The sequence below is a fragment of the Mobula birostris genome, chromosome 7 (genome assembly GCF_030028105.1).
Source record: "Mobula birostris isolate sMobBir1 chromosome 7, sMobBir1.hap1, whole genome shotgun sequence".
Classification (NCBI taxonomy): domain Eukaryota; kingdom Metazoa; phylum Chordata; class Chondrichthyes; order Myliobatiformes; family Myliobatidae; genus Mobula; species Mobula birostris.
The window spans coordinates 173,551,758-173,579,215 of record NC_092376.1 but is presented as its reverse complement, the minus strand read 5'-3'; the positions used below and the strand labels follow the sequence as shown (position 1 = coordinate 173,579,215).

The following is a 27,458-nucleotide window of genomic DNA, read 5'->3' as shown; positions in this document are numbered from 1 at the left end:
GTGCCATACATTTTCAATAGGAGATAGATCTGGACTGGCAGCAGGCCAGTCAAGCACACGCACTCTGTGTCTACAAAGCCACGCTGTTGTAGCCCGTGCAGAATGTGGTCTGGCATTGTCCTGCTGAAATAAGCATGGACATCCCGGGAAGAGATGTTGCCTTGATGACAACATATGTCTCTCTAAAATCCTAATATATGCCTCAGAGTCAATGGTACCTTCACATACATGCAACTCACCCATGCCGTGGGCACTGATGCACCCCCATACCATCACAGATGCTGGATTTTGCACCTTTCGCTGATAACAATCTGGATGGTCGTTTTCATCTTTGGCACGGAGAACACGACGCCCGTTTTTTCCAAAAACTAGCTGAAATGTGGACTCATCTGACCATAGCATACGGTTCCAGTCTTTCGGTCCATCTGAGATGAGCTCGGGCCCAGAGAACTCGCCGGCATTTCTGCATAGAGTTGATGTATGGCTTCCTCCTTGCATAATACAGTTTCAAGTTGCATTTCTGGATGCAGCGACGGACTGTGTTGAGTGACAATGGTTTTCCGAAGTACTCCCGAGCCCAGGTGGCTATAATTGTCACAGTAGCATGACAGTTGCTTAGGCAGTGCCGCCTGAGGGCTCGAAGATCACGCACATTCAACAGTGGTTTCCGACCTTGCCCTTTACGCACTGAGATGTCTCTGAATTCTCCAAATCTTTTCACAATATTATGTACTATAGATGTTGAAAGACCGAAATTCTCTGCAATCTTGCGTTGAGAAATGTTCCTTTTGAACTGACTAACAATTCTCTCACGAATTTTGGCACAAAGGGGTGAGCCACGACCCATCCTTGCTTGCAAAGACTGAGCCTGTCTGTCTGTATCTTGTTTTACAGCGGTTGGCATCCAGCTTAATGGTGCATTACCGCCACCCTCTGCTCCAGAATGTGCACTAGACATACATTCTAAATACCTTTGATGGACGCTGCTTTTATACCCAGTCATGATACCCCACCTGCTACCAATTAGCCTGCTTAATGTGGAGTCTTCCAAACCGGTGTTACTTGAATATCCTGTGCACTTTTCAATCTTATTTTAACTCTGACCCAACTTTTGTTGAGTGTATTACAGCCATCAAATTCTAAATTTGTGTATATTTACAAAATACAATTAAGTTGGTCAGTAAAACTATTGAAAATCTTTTCTTTGTACTTTTGTCAGTTAAATAAAGGTTCACGTGAATTAACATATCACAGATTTTTGTTTTTATTGCATTTTGGAAAATATCCCAACTTTTCTGGAAATGGGGTTTGTAGTTTAAACCCTCCCCAAATACACTAACAAACCTCCCTGCAAGGATATTGGTCCCCTTGTAGTTCAGGTGTAACCCGTCTCTCTTGTACGAGTCCCACCTGTCCCAGAAGAGGTTAGGTCCCAATGATCCTGAAATCTGAAACCCTGCCTCCTACACCAGTTCCCCAGCCACGTGTTCATACGCCAGAGCATCCTATTCTTACCCTCACTGGCACGTGGCACAGGTAGCAATCCTGAGATTACCACCCTCGAGGTCCTGCTTTTTAACTTCCTACCAAGCTCTCTATACTCACTCTTCAGGACCTCCTCACTCTTTCTTCCTACGCCATTGGTACCAATGTGTACCACGACATCTGGCTGATCACCCTCCCACTTCAGAATGCTGTACACGCGATCAGAGACATCACTGACCCTGGTACCCGGAGGCAACAAACCATCTGGGAGTCTCTGTCACGACCACAGAACCTCCTTTCTGTACCTCTAACTATCCAGTCCCCTATCACTACCGCTCTCTTCTTCTACCACCCTCCCTTCTGCACTGCAGAACCAGACTCAGTGCCGGAGATCCCGCTGCCGCAGCTTGTCCCAGGTAAGTCATCCACCCCAATAGATTCCAAATCAGTATACTTGTTGTTAAGGGGAATGGCCACAGAGGAACTCTGCTCTGCCTGCCCTTTCCCCTTCCCTCACCTGATGGTAACACAATTACCTGTGTGCTGCTCCTTTGGCGTAACTACCTCCCTTAAGCTACTATTTATAATCTCCTCATTCTCCCGAATGATCCGGAGGTCATCCAGCTCCTGCTCCAGCTCCCTAACGCAGTTTGTTAGGAGCTGCAGCTGGATGCACTTCTTGTAGGTGTCATTGTCAGGGACACCGGAGGTCTCCCTGACTTCCCACATCCTGCAAGAGCAGCATTCCAACATCCTGCCTGGCATTCTGTCTACTCTAAACAAACAAAACAAAACTTACCGGAACCTAACCTCGCCTGTGCCTGTGCACGCCGAAGCCTGTTGAGCCAAAGCCGTCTCACTCTGCTCCCTCTCACTCCACTGCCTGCTGTATATGATGGTCTTTTTTTTAAACCTTTGGCACTCTATGTCACGTGCCTGCGCAGTCTAGCCTCTTTTCCCTCAGCAGTGTAAAAAAAAGTCTTCTCTCCAAGATTCCTACTCCTTCTCTCTCGGCCCCTTGCTCCGATTTAACTTGTGTATTTTTGTAAAAATTGTGTATAATACTTGATTTAGCTTTATCTTGTAAATGTTGTTTGTATGATGTATGTGCCTGTGACGCTGCTACAACTTACTTTTTATTGCACCTGTGCAGATATGTACCAGCGTAATTGCCAATAAACTCCACTTTGCCTAAAGAACATTACAGGACAGTACGGAGCCTTCAGTACATGATGTTGAGCCGGCTTTTTAAGCTACTCTAAGATCAATCCAACCCTCCCCTCCTACATAGGCCTCCATCTTTCCACCAGCCATGTGCCTAGCTGAGAGTTTCTTAAATATCCCTAATGTATCTGTCTCTAGCACCACACCTGGCAGTGTGTTCCACATACCTACCAGTCTCTGTGTAAAAAAAAAACTTCCGACATCCCCCCCTATAGTTTCCTCAAATCACCTTAAAATAACGCCCTCTCATATTAATCATATCTCCCCTGGGAAGAAGTCTCATACTACTCACTCTATCTATGCCTCTTGTCATCTTGTATACCTTTATCGTCACCTCTCATCCTTTTTCACTCCAGAGAGAAAAGCTCTAGTTTGCTCAACCTCTTCTCAAAAGACATGCTCTCTAATTCATGCAGCATCCTGGTAAGTCTTCTCTGCACCCTCTCTAAAGCCACCACAATCCTTCCTATAGTGAGATGACCAGAACTGAACACAATGCTCCAAGTGTGGTGTAACCAGAGTTAACATTACCTTGCAGCTCTTCAACTCAGTTCCCCCAACCTATGAAGGCCAATGTGCCTTGTTAACTACCCTATCAACTTTAAATATTTTGAAAGTTCCTGTTGAACTTGGGCCCCAGTATAGGTCAGTTCTCTCCATTCCCCAGTGCTACATCTGCCTGTCCCCTTCCCTTCATGTTTTACGCTCATCATTCCCTTGCATCAAACATTTTCATGGTGTTAAACGTCCCCTTTAAATATCCTCTCACCCCTTCCTATACCAAACAGAACAGTCTCAGCTTCCCCAGCCTCCCAAGCTTACACAAGAGTCAGTGATGGGGTGGGGGGAGTGCACTGTGGGAGGGGATTCAGTGAATGGGGAGACTTGGTGACAGGGGAGAATTGATGATGGGGGGAAGAGCACCTTTGGGCTGTGGGAGGGTTTGATGCTGGACCGCTGAAAAATGATGTTGATGTGGTAGTAATGGGGGACAAAGAAATGGCAGATGAACTTAATCAGTATCCTGCATTAGTCTTAACTGTGCAAGACACCAGCAGTGTACCAGACGTCCATGAGTGCCAAGGAGCAGGAGTGAGTGCCATTGCTATTACAAATGAAAAAGTGCTACGCAAACTCAAAGGTCTTTGGTGGATATATCACCTGGACCAGATGGACTACATCTGTTCCCGAAGAGATAACAGATGCCCTTGTCATGATCTTTCAAGAATCACTTGATTTTGGTTTGGTCCCAGAGGACTGGAAGATTTAAAAATGTCATTCCACTCTTTAAGGAGGGAGGAAGGCAAAAGAAAGGAAATTATAGGGCCGACTGGGGGCACAACGACATTGGCGCCGGAACTGGGAGCGGAGGTTCCCGGGTTCGAAACTAGTTGGGTCCGCCCCCAAGTACACTTTCCATCTGTGCCAAGTTGAGTGTCGAGATCGCAACTCAACCTCGTAAAAACAAAGGGAAAATATTGCAAAAATGTCTGTGTGAGGAGTGGCGCGCCACACAGTCTCTCTCTCTCTCTGCGCCTTGTAAAAGCCATGAAAAGGACATCATCACGGACGCACGCACGGACACGCAGACGCGCAGACACACACACCAAAAAAATGGAAGAAAGAAAATTATAGACCAGTTAGCCTAACCTCAGTGCATGGGAAAGTGATGGAGTCTATTATTAAGGATGAGGTTTCGGGGTACTTGGACACTAATGATAAAATAAGTCAAAGTCAGCATGGTTTCTGTGAAAGGAAATCTTCCCTGAAAAATCTATTAAGAGTTCTTAGAGAAAGTAACAAGCCGAGTAAACAAAGGAGAAGCAGTAGATGCAATTTACTTGGATTTTCAGAAGGCATTTCATAAGGTGCTTCACAAGAGGCTGCTTAACAAGATCAAATCCTATGGCTTTACAGGAAAGATACTGGCATGGATAGAGGAATGGCTGACAGGCAGGAGACAGTGAGTGGGAATAAAGGGGGCCTTTTCTGTTTGGCTGCCAGTGACTAGTGGTGTTCCTTAGTATTGAGACTGCTACTTTTCGCATTGTTCGTCAATGGCTTTTCAGGCAAAGCTTGCGGGTGATACAAAGATAGGTGGAGGGGTAGGTAGTGCTGAGGAAGCAACGTGATTGCAGCAGGACTTAAACAAATTGGAAGAATGGGCAAAAAGGTGTCAGATGGAATACAGTGTTTGGAAATGTATGGTAATGCATTTTTTATAAAAGGAACAATAGTGCAGACTATTATCTACACTCACAACATGCTGGAGGAACTCAGCAGGCCGGGCAGCATCCGTGAAAACGATGAGTCGACATTTCAGGCCGGAACCCTTTGTCAGGACTGAACAGGGAAGAGGCAGAGGCCCTATAAAGAAGGTGGGGGAGAGTGGGAAGGAGAAGGCTGGTAGGTTCCAGGTGAAAAAGCAGTAAGGGGAAAGATAAAGAGATGGGAGAGGGGAAGCAAGGAGGGGATAGGCAGGAAAGGTGAAGAAGGAATAGGGGAAAACACAATGGGTAGTAGAAGGCGGAACCAAGAGGGAGGTGATAGGCAGCTGGGGGAGGGGGCAGAGTGAAATAGGGATAGGAGAAGGGAGAGGATGGGAATTACGGGAAGTTGGAGAATTCAGTGTTCATACCAAGGGGCTGGAGACTACCTAGACGGCATATGAGGTGTTGCTCCTCCAGCCTGAGTTTAGCCTCATCATGGCAGTAGAGGAGGCCATGTATGGACATATCTGAATGGGAATGGGAAGCAGAGTTGAAGTGGGTGGCTACCGGGAGATCCTAGTCTGTTGTGGCGGACGGAGCGGAGGTGCTCGACTATTAACGAAATGGGGAGAAAGTTCAAACATCAGAAGTGCAGAGGGACTTGGGAGTCCTCGTGCAAGACTCTCAGAAGGTTAATTTACAGGTCTGTAGTAAAAAAAAAAGCAAATGCAATGTTGGCATTTATTTCAAGGGGAATAGAACATAAAAGCAAGGAGATAATGCTGAGCCTCTATAAGACACTAGTCAGGCCGCAGTCGGAGTATTGTCAAGTTTTCATCCCTATATCTCAGAAATTATGCGTTGTCATTGGAGAAAGTCCCGAAGAGGTTCACAAGGAATGAAGGGGTTAACATATGAGGAGTGTTTGGCAGCTTTGGGGCTGTACTCACTGGAATTTAGAAGTATGCGTGGGGATCTCATTGAAATATACCAAATGTTGAAAGGATTAGATAGGATGGATGTGGAAAGGATGTTTCCTATGGTGGGGGTATCTAGAACTAGAGGGTACAGCCTCAAAATTGAGGGCGGCCCTTTGGAACAGAGGTAAGGAGGATTTTTTTTAGCCAGAGTAATGAATCTATGGAATGCTCTGCCACAGACTGCAGTGGAGCCCAAGTCCGTGCTTATATTTAAAGTGGAAGCTGACAGTTTTCTGACTGGGCAGGACATCAAAAGATATGGCGAGAAGCCAGGTATATGGGGTTGAGTGGGAGCTGGGATCAGTGATGATCGAATGGTGGAGCAGACTCGATAGGCTGAATGGCCCAATTCTGCTCCTGTGTCTTATGGTCTTATGGATTCAGTGGGTGGGGAGAATCGGTGATGGGGGAGAGTGTCTGTGACAGTGGGAGGGGAGAGTCGGTGATGGGGAGAGTGTCTGTGACAGTGGGAGCGGATTCAGTGGGTGGGGAGAGTCAGTGATGGGGAGAGTGTCTGTGACAGTGGGAGGGGATTCAGTGGGTGGGGAGAGTTGGTGATGGGGAGAGTGTCCATGGGCTGTGGGAGCATTTTCATTAGGTGTGGTGGGGGGGGGGGGTGAAGACAATGATAAGTAAATGTCTTACCTGAGAGCTCGTGAAACATTTTCTCGTCCTTAAACCAGGTGATGGTGGGTTGAGGGGTTCCGCTAACAGCACACCTCATCTGGATGGAGTCACTGACATTGACTGACAGGTCCGTCAGGTTCCCAAACAGACCTGGGCTCTCCTGAGCTGCAAGAAGATCAGAAATCTGCTGATATTCATCCTTTTAGCTGGAAGTGCTCCTCTGAGCTCACAACAGCACTGTATGGGACAGGGTCCCTCCCCTGAAGCACACGGATGAACAAACATGAGGAGTTTCGCCACAGGGTGGTGAATGTGTGCAATTCATTGTCACAGACTGCTGTAGAAGCCAAATCATTGAGTATGTTTAAAGTGAATGCTGATAGGTTTTTGATTAATCAGGGGATCAAAGGTTAAGGGCAGAAGGCAGGAGAATGGGGTTAAGAGGGATAATAAATCGGTCATGGTGGATTGGCAGAGCAGAATTGATGGGCCGAATGGCCTAATTCTGCTCCTATATCTTATAGTCTTGTAGAACCAAGTGGGTTTTCACAATGTGCATGTAGCAGTCGCCCTGGTGATGTTAGCTTTTTATTCCATGACTTGAACTGAACTTCCAGCTGTCTCGGTGGGATTTGTGGTGTTCAGAAATCTAGGTCCTATCATCACTGTTCCAATTACCCTACAGACAGAACCCCAATCGCTGGCACTATGAAGCGGTACACTAACTGCAGGCTGCTACCCTACGGACTAGTCTGTGTCGATCGGTTATTCTGCCCAGCCTCATTGACCCCCACCCGGACCATAGACCTTTGTACCCCTCCCATCCATGTGGTTATCCAAGCTTCTCTTAAATGCTGCAATCAAACCGGCATCCACACTCGCACCACCCTCTGAGTGAAAAAGTTCCCCATCAAGTTCCTCTTAAGCATTTCACCTTTCATCCTTAACCCATGAGCTCTATTTCTAGTCTCACCCGACCTCAGTGGGAAAAAAAATCTGCTTGCATTTACCTATCTAAATCCCTCATACTTTTGCATACCTCTATGAAATCTCTCCTCAATTCTCCTACGCTCTGGGAAATAAAGTGCCAACCAATAGGGATGGAACAGTAATGTAGTGGTTACCACAATGCTTTATAGTACAAGCGACCCGGATTCAATTCCCACCGCTGTCTTTAAGGAGTTTGTGCATGGGGACTGTGTTGATTTGTGCGTGGGACTGCGTGTGACTGTGTAGGTTTGTGCGTGGGACTGTATAGGTTTTCTCGGGGTGCACTGGTCTCCTCTCACAGGTCAACGAGGCACTGTCTGGTACTGTAAGCTAACTGGGCATTGTAAACTATCTCATGATTAGGCTAGGGTTAAATCACTGACTGCTGGGCGTCGCAGCTCGAAGGGCCAAAAGGGCCTTTTCTGTGCTGCATCTCAGAAACAGTTTATAGCGACTAAATAAATAAATAATCATCTGGTCCCAATAACGCAGGTCTTCATGTCCTGGCAACATTCTTGTAAATTTTCTCTGAATTCTTTCAGCCTTATTGACATCTTTCCTGTAGGTAGGTGACCAAAACTGCATATTATACTCCAATCTAGGCCTCACCAATGTCTTATACAACTTCAACATAACATCCCAATTCCTGTACTCAGTGTTCCAATTTACGAAACTAATGTGCCAAAGTTGTTTTTTTATGCCCACATCTACCTGTGACATCACTTCAAGGATCAAAGATCAACTTTATTCACTATATATATTAGAAAATTGCTGCGGTGTGTCGGAGCAACAGGTAACAAAAGACAATTATAAAGAATAAAAAATTGCAGTATATAAAAATAAAGTTAATTGTACAGATATGGAATTAAAATGTGCCTAACTACAGAAAACATATATTAGACCATAAGATATAGGTGCAAATTAGGGCGTTCCCCCACCACTCCCGATTTATTATCCCTCTCAACCCCACTCACCTGCCTTCTCCCCATAACCTTTGACACCCTGACTAATCAGGAACCTATCAAACTCTGCTTTAAATATACATAATGACTTGGCCTCTACAGCTGTCTGTAACAATAAATTTCACAGATTCAGACCCTCTGGCTAAAGAAATTCCTCCTCATGTCTGTTCTAGATTCCCCTACTACACATCCACAAGAGTTTGCATTGAATTTCAAGGAAAGGGATCTGTGTTCCCAGATCCTTCTGTTCTATTGCATTCCTCAGAGCCTTACCCTTCCCAACAGGACAAGCATATTTGTGAGCATGGATCAGTTGGGCTGAAGGGCCTGTGTTCTTTGAGACAGGGCTCTACCCGCTATGCCACCCTGCTGTACCACCTGACGGTGGGCACTCACCTCTCACCAGGACGTACTTCCTGTGGCAATGTTTCTCGCCAGTTTTCTTGTTCTGAACTTCACACACATAATCACCCTCATCCTTCAGTGTGACACTGGCAATCTGAAGCTCCAGAGCCAGTCCCTTGTGCTGGGGGTCTGCCATCTCCACCCCTGCCAGCCTCTTGCCGTACATGTGCATGTTCCTGCACTCAAGCACAGGGGGGTCTCCCAGCTCACCCTCCAGGGCGCTGGGCAGAAGCCGGTACCACTGCAGATTCTCATAGGTGTAATTATCCGCGCTGCACCGCAGACGCACTCTCTGACCTTCCACCGGGCTCTCCGAAGGCTGCAGGTCGATACCAAACCCCTCCGGGATACCTTGAGGTGCAAAGACAGGGAATTCTCAGTTTCTGCAGGCCAGCTTGGATTTGCTAATGAGGTAATTGCTGTACATAAAGTGATGAATACAGCCCAGTTCATCACAGATAAAAGCCTTCTCATCATGAGTACATTCACAAGAAAGCAGCATCCATCATCAAAGACCCCCATCACCCAGGACCTGCTCTCTTCTCACTGCTGCCATCAGGAAGAAGGTACAGGAGCATCAGATTTCACACCACCAGGTTCAGGAACAGTTCCCCTCAACCATCAGGCTCCTGAACCAGTGGGGATAACTTCATCCACTCAACACTGAACCTATGGACTCACTTTTAAGGACTCTACAACTCACATTCTCAATATTATTTATTTACTTTTTAATTATTTGCATGTTTTGTCTTCTTTTGCACATTGGTTGTTCGCAAGTGTCTGTAATGTCATTCCAAATGCAAGAACACTGATGTAGGACGAAGTGCGGTGCAGTGCAGGCAGACATTAAGGTGTAAGGTCATAACGAGGTAGATTGAGTTTATTTTTATTTTATGAGAAGTCCTTTCAATAGTCTGATTACAGTGGGTAGAAGCTGTCCTTGGGCCTGGTAGGATGTGCTTTCAGGCTTTTTAATCTTCTGCCTGATGGGAAAGGAGAGACGAGAGAATGTCTGGGGTGGGTGGAGTCTTTGAACATGCTGGTTGCTTCACTGAGACATGGAAAGGTATAGATAGAGTCCATGGAGGGGAGGCTGGTTTCTGTGATGTGCTGAGCTGTGTCCACAACTCTCTGCAGTTTCCTGTGGTCACGGGCAGAGCAGTTGCCACCTTACTGTAGGATCCCCGAATACAAAGGTGTTTCCTCGGTTGGTGGCAGTATACAGGCATGCACACACACACGCTTTCTCTCTCACATACAATCACCACCCCACACACACAGACACACTCTTTCTCTCTCTCACATACACTTCCCCCCCACACACAGACATACACTCTCTCTCACACACACACAGACATGCACTCTTTCTCTCCCGCGCACACTCACCCCCCCACTCTCTTTCTCTCTCTCACACAGACACACACGCACTCTGTCCCACACATCTGCACACTCGCTCTCTCACACACACATTCTCTCTTCCACACATATACACACACTCCCTCCCACACAAACACACACTCTTTCTCTCTCCCACACATTCTTTCTCTCTCCCACACATACATACACACTCTTTCTCTCTCCCACTCCCTCACACACTCACTCTTTCTCTCTCCCACATACACACTCCTTCACACACTCTCTCCCACACACACACACAGACACACACTTTCTCACAGACACACTCACACACATATTCTCTCTTACTCTCTCCCCCCTCTCTCACTCACACACACACACACACACCCCCCCCCCCGAGGTACTCACTTGTCACGTAGAAGTAGATGACGCGGTCATCATGCCCGACTTTATTGAAAGCGGAACACTTATACATGACGGAGATGTTGGCAGCCACAATGATCAGCTTGCTGACTGTCTGTCGGGGGAGAGGAAACAGTGACTGAAGCAGGGTGAGGGGAGAAGCAGCTAGCTTTTCAGCCCTTTGAGCAGGTACCACTAATTAACAGGATTGTGGCTAATCTGTGCCACCTCCTGCCCACTGGCATCCCCGGCAACCAATGCCTGTTATCAAAAACCCAGCAATCTCTAATTTAAAATCAACCACAGGCTGGTAGTTTCTCTCTGTTTAACCGCCAGATGCCCTTAAATACAGAGCTCAGAACAAAGGGACACCCCTTTAGAACAGAGATGAGGAGAATTTCCTACGGCTATAGCCAGAGGGTAGTCCTTTCCTTTGGGGTGCATGGGGTCCAGGGAGGGGTAGCATCTCTGGTGAAGGACCTTGTTGTGTCCATTACTCAACTTTGATCCCTCAGCTCTCACCTGTGGCTCCAAGGAGTTGTTCGCATGTGACAGCAGCCACACCCTGGTACACCGATTCAACAACCAGGCTAAGCTACGTGAGGGTAGCTGGGTGTGGCGGGGGGGCCTCATACCCCACTCATATAGGGACATGCCTGACCTATCATACAAAGTTAGCTCTGGTGGACTGGGCAGATGAGATTAACAGTGAGATCCAACAGCCAGGAAGGCAGTTCTGCAACGCTTCATGGCGAACAAAGGGCTTGACAAGGCTCAGACATCACGGTCAACACCCCAACCAAGGATGACCCCAGTTTGTGATGATTACTCGTACCACTTGACTCAGACTTCTGTGGTCAAGAGAGAGTTGAACAGCTTTACTACTTTAAAAACTCCCCACACAGGTCTCCTGTCATTGTTGGATATGACAAACAACCAACATCCCTTTCCAGTATCTTAAATTTTCCTTGATAATGGCCCCATAAAGAGTTTTTGGCATTGCAGATGTTATGGAAAAGTGCTAGGAGAGTGGAAAGGACCCACCTTGTTCCTCCCCTCCAGAACCTCAGAGCTGGTCTCAATGCTCTCAATCTTGTTGGTCAGGGGCCCGGCTGAGATGTTCCTCCAGTCTTCGCAGTCAGGGGTTCGGTCCTGAGTATGGCGCCCCAAGATGGCTTGAGGACCTCTGCACCCGTGAGAAAAAGAAAGGCAGAGGTTACAACTCAAAGGAAGAATTGAACAGGCCAGGGTTTCACTACAACATTTCATCATTTCATATCCACGCTTACATCAATGGTGCTGAGGTCAAAAGGGTTGACAGCTCCCAGGTCCCAGGAGCGAGCATTACTAATAATCTGTCCTGGATTAAACACAAAACCGTCGCAGGCAAGAAAGCTCACCAACACCTCTACCTCCTCAGGGAGCCTGTCCCTACTAACCCTCACCAATTTTTTTGAAAGCACCTTAGAAAGCATCCAATCCAGATGCATCACAACTTGGTATAGCAACTGCAAGGCACCTGACTACAGGAAATTGCAGAGAGTTGTGGGCACAGCTCAACACATCTTAGAAACTAGCCTCCCCTTCATGGAACACACATAAAAGTTGCTGGTGAACACAGCAGGCCAGGCAGCATCTCTAGGAAGAGGTACAGTCCCCTTCATGGACTCTGTCTACATTTCTTGCTGCCTCAGTAAAGCAGCCAGCATAACCAAAGATCCCACCAACCATGAACATCCTCTCTTCTCCCCATCCCATCAGAAAGTAGATATGAGAGTCTAATAGCACATATGACCACTCAAAGACAGCTTCTATTCCCCTGTTATCAAACTACTGAACAGACCCCAGGTACAATAAGATGGACTGTTGACCTCAATATCTACATCACTGATCTTGCACCTAATTCTTTACCTGTACTGCACTTTCTCTGTAACTGTGACACTTTGTTCTGCATTCTGTTCTTGTTTTCGCTTGTTCTCCCTCAATGCACTGTGTAATGATCTGATCTGTATGAACAGCGGGCACAATAAGCTTTTCACTGTACCTCAGGACAGGTGACAATAATAAACCAATTTACCAGCTTATTCCGGATGAGCACAGAGGGCAAGTCTGCAAGACCTTGAACAGAGGTTCCCAACTTTTTTTTTAATATCATGAGCAATACCATTAAGCAAGGTGTCCATGGGCCCCTGGTTAGCACCCTTGCCCTAGAAGGATCCAGCATGAAATTGATGAGCTAAATAACCTCTTCTAAAGCTCCTTGCTTCAATGAAAGCAAAACACACAACATAGAACACTACAGCACAGTGCAGGCTCCTTGGCCCATGATGTTGTGCTGAGCATTTAACCTACGTGGTAAGGGTATATATTGTATAGCAAACTGGTTATGTTACCAAAACTAGAATCCAAACTCCTGGATCTCATCTGGGTACACAGTTTTGAATCTATGATGCTGGCGAGGGAATGTTTTGCATTATTTAAATAACATTTGTGTAATCTTGATTAAGCATTCTTAATCATAATTCATTGCAGGTTGTATGTATAAATACGTGAATTGCTACCACGTGATACATGCACAGCTCGCTTAAAGTAAGCACGAGGTCAGACTCACATTTTGGACCACCGTGTCTCCTTTTGAATTAATTTCATGTTTAGAAATCACAAAACGTAACTCTGGCATGTTAAAATGAACCCGAGACGGCTACTAACCTATTGAAGTGCAGGGAGACACTCAAGCTAAAAAAAAAAGAGCACAGCGAGGAATGGCGAGTGAGAAGAACTCAGCCTGGCACTTGCAGAGACTCAGCTAGCACAGCGTGTTAAAAAAAAGCAGAGCGGTATGTTTTCTTCGGAAGGGAACACAGGAATGAGAATTAGAAACAAGTCAGAACCCGGAAGAGTTCATGGGTTCATAAAGACTGAGTACCAGATGATAATAATCATAAAAAAAGAGCAGGAATGGCTGGCTGTGTTGTCAAAATTGATATATTTGATTACCCAAAGGATAAGTGGAATATGTACACTGAGCTAATTAAACAGTATTTTGAAGCAAATTAAATAGCCAATGAGAATCTGGCTAACACGAGAGGACACAGGTTTAAGGTGCTTGGAAGTAGGTACAGAGGAGATGTCAGGGGTAAGTTTTTTTTTTACGCAGAAAGTGGTGAGTGCATGGAATAGGCTGCTGGCAACTGTGGTGGAGGCGGATACAATAGGGCCTTTTAAGAGACTCCTGAATAGATACATGGTGCTTAGAAAAATAGAGGGCTATGGGTAACCCTAGGTAATTTCTAAAGTACATGTTCGGCACAGCTTTGTGAGCCAAAGGGCCTTTATTATGCTGTAGGTTTTCTATGTTCTACTCTAAATCAATCTGACCCCTCCCACATAACCCTCCATTTTTGTGGCTATCTGAGTCTCCGAACTGTCCCTAACATATCTGCTTCTAGTACCATCCATGGCAGTGTGTTCCACACACCCACCACTTTCTGTGTGAAAAAACCTTCTTTCCTCCAATCACCTTAAAATTATGCCCCTCGTATTAGCCATGTCTGCCCTGGGAAAAAGTCTCTGGCTATCAGAATCAGATGAGTTTTATTATCACTGATATATATTGTGAAAGTTGTTGTTTTGCAATACACAAAAGGTTACTATAGGTTACAAACTTGATATAATAGGTACCTGGCCACATACTAAAGACCTGTACAGAAAAATTGGCTGTTGTGTTCACTGATATCTTTAACTGCTCGCTTCTGCAGGGAACCCACCTGCTTCAAGCAGGCTTCAATTATATCGGTGCCAAAAACGAGCGTGGTGACCTGCCTCAATTACATTGCCCAGTTGCACTAACATCCACCGTGATGAAGCGTTTAAAGAGGCTGGTGATGAAACATATCAACTGCTGCCTGAGAGGCAACTTGGATCCACTCCAACTTGCCTACCAGAGCAACAAGTCCACAGCAGATAACATTTCATTGGCCCTTCACACAACCATGGAGCATCTGGACATCAAATTTCTATATATCAGGATGCTCTTTATCAATCACAGCTCAGCACTTAATATCAGCATCTCCTCAAAACTAACCAATAAGCTACAAGACCCTGGCCTCAATACCTCCTCATGCAATTGGATCCTGGATTTCCTCACTTATAGATCCCAGTCAGATCAGAGTGGCAACAACATCTCCTCCAAGATCTCCATCAGCACGAGTACACCACAGAGTTGTGAGCTTAGCCCCATGTTCTACTCACTTCACACCTATGACCGTGATCCAATACCATATTCAAGTTTGCTGAATCTGAGGTGGTGAGGAATCAGCATACAGGAGAGAGATTGAAAAATTAACTGAGTAGTGCCATACCAACAACCCTTCTCTCAATGTCAGCAACACCAAGTCACTGATTGTAGACTTCAGGAGAGGGAAACCAGAGGTCCATGACCTAGTCCTCAGTGGAGGATCAGAGGTGGAAAGGGTCAGCAACTTTAAATTCCCTGGTGTTACTATTTCAGAAGACCTGTCAGGGAAGGGGAGGAGAAGATGGCGGCGCGACGCAGCGCGTGCAGCCGCTCCGAAATGATATCGTATTTGTTAAGTAGGTACCGTGCACAATCCTGATTTGATGGAGACAGACGTGAGAAGCACGGAGGAACATCTGGAGTAACTTCTGAAATGCCCGCTTCACTGCCGTTGCTACTGTGCGATCGAGAATCTCCGGAGGGGAAGGCCCCAAATCCTCGGCTTTGCCTGTTGCCTGTTGCCGGGGCTGGGGTCGAAGCACTCAGCAGAGATGGTGCTCGGTATTGGAGGGCTGGTCGGAAGCTTGAAGTTTTCGGACAGACTCAGGAGTCGCCTGTGGTTGGGTGCTTTCAGGGTACTGCATCGGCAAGTTTGCGACGCTGGAGGTTCATGGCAGGAAGAGTTTCTCCCCTCTACCGCCTGTGTGAGATGATGGGACTTTCAGGAGACTTTGAGACCTTTTTTTTTACCGTGTCCATGGTCTGTTCTTTATCAAATTACGGTATTGCTTTGCACTGTTGTAACTATATGTTATAATTATGTGGTTTTTGTCAGTCTTTTTAGTCTTGGTTTGTCTTGTGTTTCTGTGATATCATACTGGAGGAACATTGCATCATTTCTTAATGCATGCATTAATAAATGACAATAAAAGAGGACTGCGTGTCCTCATAATCTAATAATCTAATCTGTCCTGGACCCAGCACGTAAGTGCAACTGCAAAGAAAGCACAGCAGCATTTTGTTTCCTCAGTAGATTCAGGATGACATCAAAAACTAAAAACTTCTATAGATGTATAGTGGAGAGTGTATTGACTGGCTGTAACACAGCCTGGTATGGAAACACAAATACCTTTGAATGGAAATCCTACAAAAGGTAGTGGATTTGGTCAGTACATCATGGGTACACTCCAAATCAGAGAGCACATCTACATGAACCACTGTCATAGGAAAGCAGCATCCATCTTCAGAGATCCTCACCACCTATGCCGTGCTCTTTTCTTGTTGCTGTCATCAGGTAGAAGGTGCAAGAGCCTCAGGACTCGTCCCACCAGCTTCAAGAACAGTTACCTCAATCACTAAGCTCTTAAACAAAAGGGGATAACTACACTCACTTGCCTATCCATTGAGATGTTCCCACAACCAATGACATCACTTTAAGATCGCTTTATCTTGTTACTTCATGTTCTCGTTATTTATTGCTATTTATTTACATTTTTATTTGCACAATTCCTTGCCTTCTGCACTCTGGTTGATCTTTCTTTGATCCTGTTATAGTTACTATTCTACAGATTTACTGAGCATGCCTGCAGGAAAATTAATCTCAGGACTGTATGTGGTGACATATATGTATTCTGATAATAAAGTTTACTTTGAACTTTGTATATGGTGACATATACGTACTTTTTTCTACCATTCTAAATGGCTGCATCATCGTCTGGTATGGAGGGGCCACAGCACAGGATCAGAAAGCTGCAGAAAGTTGTTAACAACAGGAATTCTGCAGATGCTGGAAATTCAAGCAACACACATAAAAGTCGCTGGTGAACGCAGCAGGCCAGGCAGCATCTCTAGGAAGAGGTGCAGTCGACGTTTCAGGCCGAGACCCTTCGTCAGGAAAGTTGTTAAGCAGTCAGTTCCATCATGGGCTCTAGCCTCCTCACCATTGAGGACATCTTCAAAAGGCAATGCCTCAAAAAGGCAGCACCTGCCATTAAGGGCCCCCATCACCCAGGATGTGCCCTCTTCTCATTGCTAACATCATGGAGATGGTACAAGGAGCCTGAGGACACACACACACACATATGTGTGTAAATCTTATTGTGTGTATGGCCCCTGTCGGTAGTGGTCGACCATGGGTACTGCACCTCTGGTAGTCAGGGTACTGCACCTCTGGTAGCCAGGGCACAAACCAGGGCAGAGTTGATATGGAGCTTCATCTGTTGCCCATGCAGTGGAACCCCCTCTCCACGCTGATGACAGGTCCAAGGGAACGACGAAAGTCGGTACAGTTTGGTGCCAGCAGCATGGCAGGAGTTGCTGTGCCAGTGCTGGGTACAGCAGTCAGCCGCCTTTGGGACTCCGACTCCGGATTTTTCCTCGGGGTTTACTCCCAAAGCCTTTCCTGTAAGCAGGTATAGCCGCAAGGCAGCGGAGGTTTGAAATCGGAGTTTTCCCTTTCCTAGATGAGCTACCATCTGTGGTTAACGAGCCCCATCTGCCCGGAGCAACCGGTTTTAAGGCGCCAGTGGCCCGCCTTTGCCCCTTCTCCTGTCAGTGAGAACAGCTCCGCTGGGCATAAGAACTATGCCACACGTGAAGGCCAGGAGTTGGACTAAATCTTATAGTAATTTATAGTTTATTATTATGTATTGCACTGCACTGCTGCCACAAAACAACACATTTTACAACATATGCAAGTGATATTAAACATGATTCTGATTCTTTGATAATAAATTTATTATGAACTTTGAAATATGCCTCTTATCATCATATGATTCACCAGGCAGAGTGACCTGTATCTGGTTCTAAAATTCAGTGTCAGCCCATCACCTACCTACAGAGAGATTTCAATGAGGAACTGATAACCCTGCAGATTCTGCTTTATGCATTGAAGGGGGTGTGAGCTGCCTCACTCGGTGAAACCTTGTTTTGTCTGCATCTGCTGACAACACAGGATGCAACTGAGACAGGAGCTGTGCAGTCAACCAGAATGCTGTCCTAGGGCACACTCTAGGTGAAACTCACAGGCAGCGACTGAAAAACAGGAAGGTATCAGAGAGGACGGATCACTCCAGCATCCTCCTGATTGGAAACAAACAGCGCTATACTGGCAGGACACAGGGTGTGAAGAACTCAGTGCTGTGTCTGTTTCCTGAAGTTATTGGCGTTTGACAAAATGTCTTCATTATTCCAAGATACACAGTGCATTACCCTTGTGTTCGACACATAACTTAATGACACCTTCATGAAATACTCCATAATATATCACCCAAAATAGACCACGGCTCCAATTGTTTGAAATCTCCTGTCACTGTTCGGGTTCAGTCGTTTCTGATGTTTATGCTCAGTTTGTGGACGTCGTCAGAATTTAACACTTTCCATGGCTGTGTCATCAGTTGCTGTTTGATCAGAGATGTGAGCCCAGAATCAAGACCAATATGTGGGTGCTGTAATGATGGAGAGTCACACTGTGGGAGAGGTGATACTGAGGGAGGGTCACTGTGGGAGGGGTGATACTGAGGGAGGGTCACACTGTGGGAGGGGTGGTACTGAGGGAGGGTCACACTTTGAGAGGGGTGGTGCCACGACACAGGAGCACTATCAGGCCATTCAGCCCATTGAGTCTTCTCTATCATTCATTCATGGCTGATTTATTTTCCCTCTTAACCCCATTTTTCTGCCTTCTCCCCATATCGATTGACATCCTTACTAAACATTCTTTGGTTTAAATATACCCAATGATAGCTGTAAACTACCTGATGTCCTGAAGTCGTTAAAGTTGCTGTATAAATGCACATCAGTTTTGCAACTAAAAGCTAGGACAGAGGTTGGCTTTAATGAGGTAGTAAACGAGAAGGAGGACAGATAGCAGGGCGAGTCCAGAGAGCTGAGCTCATGATGGGGACCACAGGTATACACAGACTTCAGTACTCACTACATAACCAAAGACCCCAGACATGCCCTCTGCTCCCCCCCCCCCCCCGCCAGGGCAGAAGATACAAAAGCCTGGAAGCACTTACCACCAGGCATAAGGACAACTTCTACCTCACTGTTTCCTGCCTCTGGGCCTCACAATTTACTTTGTTATAAGCTTGCATCTTATAGTTTACCTGCAATGCACTTCCTCTGTACGTAGCTGTAACACTTTATGAGAATCAGAATGAGATTTACTTCCACTATTTATTTATAGATACAGTGAGGAACAGAACCTTTCAGTCTAATGGACGAATCTGCTCAGCGACCCACTTATTTTACCCTAGCAATCACAGGATAATTTACAATGATCAATTTACCTAATAACCTTTAGATTGTGTGAGGAAACTCATGTGGTTACGGTTAGAATATACAAACTCCCTACAAATGGCACCAGAATTGAATGCCTAACTTTGATGCCCGAGCTATAATAGCATCACGCTAACCACTACGCTACCGTCATGAAATGTGTTATTTTGTGGCAGCAGATACGTAAACGTTACAAGAATTACAGAACGTATTTAAAAATAAGTAAGTGTACAAAAAGAGCAAATGTGGTGAGGGAGTGTTCATGGGTTCATGGACCATTCAGAAATCTGATGGTGGAGGGGAGGAAGTTGTTCCTGAAATAATGAGTGTGTCTTCAGGATCCTGTACCTCCTCCCTGATGGTAGCAATGAACCGAGGGCTTGCCAAGATGGTACCGCATACCACAGCCGTGTTGCAAGCTCTATACCAATTTTACAGTGTACTGCTAATTTCTGCAATTTCCTTTGCATTTCTTGTTCAAGAACCTGATAGTCACATCAGATATGATCGACTGACTCTTCTGAACATTGGGAAGATGACATTTACCCACAATGTGCCATGTTTTCTACACTGGCAACCGTCGCTTACACAATCCATGGGAGGCTTGAAAGTGGCGGTGGAGGCGAGGGAGAAGGGTCGGTGTCCTGGTCAGATTGAGATGATGTGTTTATCAGCCGCCACTCCCTAGCATATTCCTGGCTAACGTTCAGTCCCTGGACAACAAGCTGTGCGAACTGAGAGCCAGAATCTCCTACCAGCAGGAAACAAAGGAATGTAACTTTTTGTGTTTCGTGGAGACCTGGTTGACAGAGGAGATAACGGATAACGCCATTGAGCCTTCTGGGTTCTCCCTGTTTCGCAGACAGGTCAAAGAACCCCTCTGGGAAGAGTAAAGGAGGTGGGATATACTTCATGGTCAATAATGCTTGGTGTGACCCCTGGAATGTGCATGCCCTCAAATCCTTTTGTTCCCCGGATCTGGAGCGTCTTGTGCTTCTGTGTAGACCTTTCTGGCTGCCGAGGGAGTTGATGGCTGTTATTATCAAAGCTGTGTATATTCCACTGCAGGCTGATACTGACCTGGCTCTCAAGGAACTGTATGAGACCATCGGCAATGATTACAAAGGATCACTGGGGACTCGAGTCACCCCAACCACAAACTGTTCCAGCTGCTACCATCTGCGAAATGGTACTGCAGCATAAAAGCCAGGACCAACAGGCTCTGGAACAGCTTCTTCCACCAGGCCATCTGACTGAATAACTCATGCTGACACAATTGTATTTCTAAGCTATACTGACTGTTCTGTTGTAGATCTTACTGTGCATACTATTAATTGCAAGTTATTATAATTTGCACAATGCACATTCAGACGGAGACGTACCATAAAGATTTTCACTCCTCACGTGTGTGAAGGATGTAAGAAATAAAGTCAATTGTATTCAATTCAATTCATGTCCTGGGTGGTGAGAGTCCTTAATAATGAATGCCACCATCTTGAGGCCTCGCTTTTCTGCATTCTGTTACCTTGTTCTACCTCAATGCACTGTGTGATGATCTGATCTGTAGGAACAGTGTGCGAGAAGTATATTCTGATAAGATGGTGGTGCACTCAGACTCAGCGGCTTCTATGGGGCCAATCAGAGATGTTACTGTCTTTCCTAAACATTTTTTTTACGATTGCAGGACCTTACTGACATTCAGAACTTAAAGTTCTGCAGGTATTGCATCAGCGAGTTGCTGGTTGGTGGAGAAGCTGAAGGAGCTGGACATCATGCTGCTGCCTGCGTTAGAAAGGCGTCACAGCGGTTGGCATGCGAAGGAAGTGCGCAGTCGAACAGCGAGTGGTCATCTTAGTCACTTCTCCTGTGATCGCAAAGCCCTGTTGGACAGTGGTCATGTGGAACGCTGCAGGTCCAATTCATTGATTTATTGGCGGATGGCAGGGGTGGATGGCGGGGAAGTGCCGTGGCCTCGGTCATAGCCATGGTTCGCCTGCTTGTAGCTGCCCAGGTGAGATGCACCAGAGTCAATGCACAACATGGCACGGCGTACATGGTGGATTGGGTGCACGGCGTGGCACGGCATACGTGGTGGATTGGGTGCACGGCGTGGCATGGCGTACGTGGTGGATTGGGTGCACGATGTGGCACGGCGTACGTGGTGGATTGGGTGCACGGCGTGGCATGGCATACGTGGTGGATTGGGTGCACGGCGTGGCACGGCATACGTGGTGGATTCGGTGCACGACGTGGCACGGCGTACATGGTGGATTGGGTGCACGACGTGGCACGGCGTACATGGTGGATTGGGTGCACGATGTGGCACGGTGTACGTGGTGGATTCGGTGCACGGCGTGGCATGGCGTACATGGTGGATTGGGTGCACGACGTGGCACGGCGTACATGGTGGATTGGGTGCACGGCGTGGCATGGCGTACGTGGTGGATTGGGTGCACGATGTGGCACGGCGTACATGGTGGATTCGGTGCACGATGTGGCACGGCGTACATGGTGGATTGGGTGCACGGCGTGGCACGGCGTACATGGTGGATTCGGTGCATGACGTGGCACGGCGTACGTGGTGGATTGGGTGCATGATGTGGCACGGCGTACGTGGTGGATTGGGTGCACGATGTGGCACGGCGTACGTGGTGGATTGGGTGCACGGCGTGGCACGGCGTACATGGTGGATTGGGTGCACGACGTGGCACGGCGTACATGGTGGATTGGGTGCTGCCCTCCAGTATTCACTCGAACTTGAACATGACAATTTTTTTTACTGTATCCCAGTACATGTGAAAATAACAGGCATTACAGGAGTGGGGAAACGAGATCTCGGGGGGGGACCACAGCTACTCACAGGTTTGGGTACAACTTCACTCCGCATGGACCCCAGGGTCTCCAGTACCAGAACACATGTGACGGCGTGGGAATGCCATACACGGTACATGTCAGCGTCTGTCTGCTCCCACGTGGGTAAATGTTGGTTGGAGAAGCCACCTCCTTCTCATGGATCTGAGGTGGGACTGTTGCAAAAAGAAAAACAAAGCGAGCTGAGGGGCGGCCAGAGGAGGGGCCGGAGAAAATATAGGAAAACACAGACAATGAACCGCCACCACCACCCACAGACTCTGATCTTCACAGGGCGGGGTCATCTATCACATCCGGCGGACAAGCATCCTTCTTCACCACTGGGTTATGGTGGGACAGCAGAGCTGTCAGGCCAATAGGTGTCCAAGTCCGGCATCCACTGAGGGTCTGTGTGGAACTGATCCCAGTAAGGGCCAGTGAGTGTTAATGTCTGAGAATGGGGGGGGGGGGGGGATTGGGGCTAGAGGGAGAGGGGAGGAGAAAGAAAGGGAGAGGGTGTGGGGGATGGGGATGGTGAGGGTGAGGGAGGGGCGAGAGGAGAAGGAGAGCGAGAGGGAGAGAGGGAGAGGAGAGAGGGGGTGGGGAGGGAGAAGATGGAGTGGGGATAGGGATGGTGAGGGAGAGGGAGGGGTGAGAGGAAGAAGAGGGTGAGGGGGAGATCGGAGGGGAAAGGGGGGAGAGGGAGGGGAAGGGGAGAGGGAAGGAAGGACAGAGGGGAGAGGAGAAGGGGGAGAGGAGGGAGGAGGGTTGAGGGGTGGGGGCTAGGTGGAGGTAGATAGAGAGAGCTATCCCCCAATGATGGTCAGTGTATTTGAGGGTCTGTCCCCCAGTGAGGGTCAGTGTGTGTGTGGGACCATCTCCCAGTGAGGGTCAGTGTGTATGGGGGTATCTGTTCCCCTGTGAGGGTCAGTGTGTGTGTGTGTGTGTGTGTGTGTGTGTGTGTGTGTGTGTGTGTGTGTGTGTGTGGGACCGTCCCCCTGTGAGGGTCAGTGTGTGTGGATCCATTCCCCAGTGAGGGTCAGTGTGTGTGTGTGGGACTGTCCCCAGTGAGGGTCAGTGTGTGTGTGTGGGACCATCCCCCAGTGAGGGTCAGTGTGTGTGGGACCGTCCCCCTGTGAGGGTCAGTGTGTGTGGGACCGTCCCCCTGTGAGGGTCAGTGTGTGTGTGTGGGACCGTCATCCAGTGAGGGTCAGTGTGTGTGTGGGACTGTCCCCCAGTGAGGGTCAGTGTGTGTGTGTGGGACCATCCCCCAGTGAGGGTTAGTGTGTGTGGGGGACCGTATCCCTGTGAGGGTCAGTGTGGGTGGGACTGTCCCCAGTGAGGGTCAGTGTGTGTGTGGGGGATCGTCCCCCAGTGAGGGTCAGTGAGTGTGTGTGGGACTGTTCCCCTGTGAGGGTCAGGGTGTGTGTGTGTGGGACCATCCCCCTGCGAGGGTCAGTGTGTGTGGATCCATTCCCCAGTGAGGGTCAGTGTGTGTGTGTGGGACCGTCCCCCTGTGAGGGTCAGTGTGTGTGCGGGACTGTCCCACAGTGAGGGTCAGCGTGTGTGTGTGGGACCGTCCCCCTGTGAGGGTCAGTGTGTGTGGGACTGCCCCAGTGAGGGTCAGTGTGGGTGTGGGACCATCCCCCAGTGAGGGTCAGTGTGTATGGGGGTATCTGTTCCCCAGTGAGGGTCAGTGTGTGGGTGGGGGAGTTCTGTCCCCACTGAGGGTCAGTGTGTGTGTGGGACCATCCCCCAGTGAGGGTCAGTGTGTGTGTGTGGGACCATCCCCCAGTGAGGGTCAGTGTGTGGGCGGGGGAGTTCTGTCCCCAGTGAGGGTCAGTGTGTTTGTGTGTGAGTGAATGCTCCACAGAGGGTCAAGTGCACAGTTGTGTAGGTTACAGGCAGTGTGGCAGAGACCAAACCCCAGATACAGGCCTATTCCCAAATCTCTGTGTCTGGACGTGTCCACTCCCAGGACTTAGCCGAGCTGTAGTTGTGTTTTGTGTTGTTCTCCTGAACACTATGGACGTGATATATTGGCAATGGAATATGTGGTGACACTTGCGGGCTGCTGCCAGCACACCTCTAGGTTGTGTTGGTTGTTAAAGCAAACAAACGCATTTCTCTGTATGTTTCAATGTACACGTGGTAAATAAACGCAAATACAGATTGAATCTGTGTGTTGGGACATGGTCTACCATCCTCACCATTGACAACGAGCCGTATGTGTAACCGCTTCTCCAGGCCCGCCTTGGGATTGCGGGCAAGGACAGTGTAGACACCAGCATCCTGCTCTGTCACCTCTCCAATCCTCAGGCTCGATCCATTTGGCTGCATCGCCAGGCTCCGAATTGGCTTCCCATCTTTCAACCTGCAGCAGAACGTGGCATGGTGTTAGTGTGGGAAGGGAGGGAGGGTGAGAGGGGACAGCCTCAAGGAAAGTGGAAGAGCGTGGCAAGGTGGACGGATAGGGAGAGGAGGAGAGCAAGGACAGGAGAATGGGGAGATTTGATGGAGAGGAGCAAAAGGAGGGGATGGGTAGTGTTCCTGATCCAGGGCTTTGAGAGGTGGAAGAGAGACTGAAGGGTAGAGGAGGAAGAATGTTAGAGAGATAGAGTAGGGGAGGGGTTAACAAGGTAGGTAGGCTACCTTTCGGAGGAAAGGGGGGGGGGGGGAAGCAGAGGGAGAGCGAGGTCAGGGAATGGTGAGTAGGTGGAAAATGGGGGGAAAGACAGGGAGGAGATGGAGGGAAGACAGGAGGGGGGAGAGACAGATGGGATAAAGTAGATTGGGAGGGTGGAGGGGGAAAATAAAGAGGGTGGAGAGGGGGAGTGGTGAAAGGGAGGGATGGAGGAGTAGAGGAAGAGGGAGAGAGGACAGAGGACTGATGAAGGAAGAGGAATGGAGAGGAGGGGAGTGGGGACAGACTGGTGTGGTGATTACAGGGGGTTAGTGAGGGCGAGCGAGAAAGAGGGTAAGGAGGTGAGGGGGAGAGGGATGGAAGAGAAGGAGGGAGGGGGAGAGAGGGAGGGAGGGGGAGAGAGGGAGGGAGGGGGAGAGAGGGAGGGAGGGGGAGAGAGGAAGGGAGGGGAGAGAGGAAGGGAGGGGGAGAGAGGAAGGGTGGGGGAGAGAGTGGGTGGGAAGGAGGAAGTGAAAAGGGAGGGGAAGGCAGAGGGAGGGGGGGAGAGAGAGGGGAAAGAGGGAGAGGGAGAGTGGAAGAGGGAGAAAAAGAGGGAGAGAGAGAGGGAGGGGGACAGAGGGAGGAGGAGAGAGGGAGAGAGAGAGAGAAAGAGAAAGAAAAAAGATTGCTGGCCTGACTCACCAGTGGATGTTGGGCCAGGGGTGGGCGTGGATCTGCACAGTCAGATACACGTTCTTCTGTCCAAGTTTGGCCTCAGTCACTGCAATCACTGAACTCCCCTTGAATGTCAACTGGATGAATGGGTTCGCTGAAAGGAGAGGAAAAAGTAGGAGTCAGGAGTGGTGGGGAACAGTTCCCAGTGTCAGTACTCCAGAGCCTGCTGTTCTCTGATCAATCTGTGACTCTGAATGTAGGAGTAGGAGGCCAATTGAGCTCTCAAATCTGTCCTGTTCAATTACTCAATCACACACAGCCCACATTCATCACCATTCCATGAGCTTCTCATTCAACCACTGTGTTCCTGCATCAACGTCAAAGATAAGTTCCTGAATGTTGTCCAGTTGACTGTCTCAAAGCAGACCTGTAAGTGGTTCCCTGCCTCCCCTGACTATACCTTCTTGATCTTCACCACTGGTGCTTCAGTCTTTAGTCTCAGTGAGGCTCTGGCAAATTTATACAATGTATATGAAGAGTATTCTGACTGGTTGTACCACTGTCTGGCATGGAAGGGTCACTGCACAGGATTAGGAAAAGCTGCAGAGAGTTGTATATTCAGTCAGCTTCATCACAGGCACGAGCCTCACCAGTATCCAGGCAGTGCCTCAAAAAGGCAGCATCCATCATTAAGGACCCCCATCACCCAGGACACACCCACTTCTCATCGCTACCATCAAGGAGATGGTACAGGAGCCTGAAGACACACACTCAACAATTTAGGAACAACTTCTTGCCCTCTGCCATCAGATTTCAAATTTGCAATGAACTTATGAACACTTCAACAGTATATTTTTCTCTCTTTTTGAACTACTTACTTAATTAACTAGTTAATTAATTAATTTTAATAAAATATATTATGTACTGTACCGCCACTGCAAAACAACAAATTTCACGACACATGCCGATTATATTAAATATAATTCTGATTCTGAACTTTACATACAGGCAGATCTAGACTCTCTCTGACACTTCCAAGAGTCTCCTCTGTTGCCCCTGCCTTTAAGAAATATGGCCCTGAAATTGGACAGGTGCTCAAAGTTAAAGTTTATTGTCACAAGTACATGTGTGCACAGACGCAATGAAAATTTCACTTGCAGAGCATCGGAGGCACAAAGCATCAGATAAAACACAGTAACAAGAAAATCATACATTTTACTCTTTTATTTTACAAGACAACACAATTAGAATGATAAATGTCTATTTTAGTGCAAAGTGGTTAAAGTGGCCATAGTGATGCTCGAACACGTCGACTTTACACACACAAAATGCTGGAAGAATTCAGCAGGTCTGGCAGCATCATAGCTGAGGCCTAATTTGGTGTATTGTGTGCAGTTTTGTGTACCGGAAAGATGTAAACAAGGTTGAAAGAGTGCAGAGAAAATTTACAAGAATGCTACTAGGTCTGGAGGACCTGAGTTATAAGGAAAGATTGGAATGTGTGTTGGAATGTAGAAGATTGAGATGAGATTTCACAGAGGTATACAAAATTATGAAAGGTATAGATAAGGTAAGTGCAAACAGGCTTTTTCCACTGAGGCTGGGTGGAACTACAACCAGAGGTCATGGGTTAAGGGAGAAAGGTGAAAAGTTTAAGGGAGGGTTCCGGTGATGTCATCGTCTAGAATGGCAGCTATAAATCAATAGCTCCTCCGGAAAAACACATATTTTGCCCCCATTAATCCATCAAATATAAGATCTTTCGAAAATATCTGAATTGATAAGGGGGGCAAGAATGGGGAAAAAGAATGAAGATAAAAAAAGCATCACTGCGGAGCCTATGGACGAGAGAGGTACAGGTCCTACCCGAAAATGTGGCAGCGAGGCTGACGATGGGCCTCGTTCAGGCGAAGCAGCAAATATGATAAAAATTCTGGAAGGGATATGGGGATTCCAAAAAGATATAAAACAGCAACTAAATGATATCAAGTCAGAACTCACGAATGTCAATCAAAAACTAGCGGTGGCAGAGACACGAATTGAGAAGGTGGAAGATCTTGTGCAAAACATGGAACGGATACTAAGGCGATAAAGATATTAAATCAACAAGAAAGTAAACTGCTTGACCAGGAGGGAAGATCACGATGGAAA

General features: G+C 47.6%; 1 protein-coding gene across 10 annotated transcripts in view; it reads right to left on the bottom strand.

Moving 5' to 3' along the window:
* The window catches only part of flt4 (fms related receptor tyrosine kinase 4), a 264,141-nt gene that overhangs the window by 79,893 nt on the left and 156,790 nt on the right, over positions 1-27,458 (bottom strand). For all 10 annotated transcript variants that reach the window (XM_072264095.1, XM_072264102.1, XM_072264100.1 and 7 more), the window contains 7 exons: positions 25,335-25,461; positions 24,220-24,383; positions 22,020-22,185; positions 11,686-11,827; positions 10,648-10,756; positions 8,875-9,234; positions 6,545-6,691 (listed from right to left, as the gene is read on the bottom strand). In XM_072264095.1, the coding sequence (XP_072120196.1) occupies positions 6,545-6,691; positions 8,875-9,234; positions 10,648-10,756; positions 11,686-11,827; positions 22,020-22,185; positions 24,220-24,383; positions 25,335-25,461 (1,215 nt within the window). The remainder of the gene's footprint in view (positions 1-6,544; positions 6,692-8,874; positions 9,235-10,647; positions 10,757-11,685; positions 11,828-22,019; positions 22,186-24,219; positions 24,384-25,334; positions 25,462-27,458) is intronic.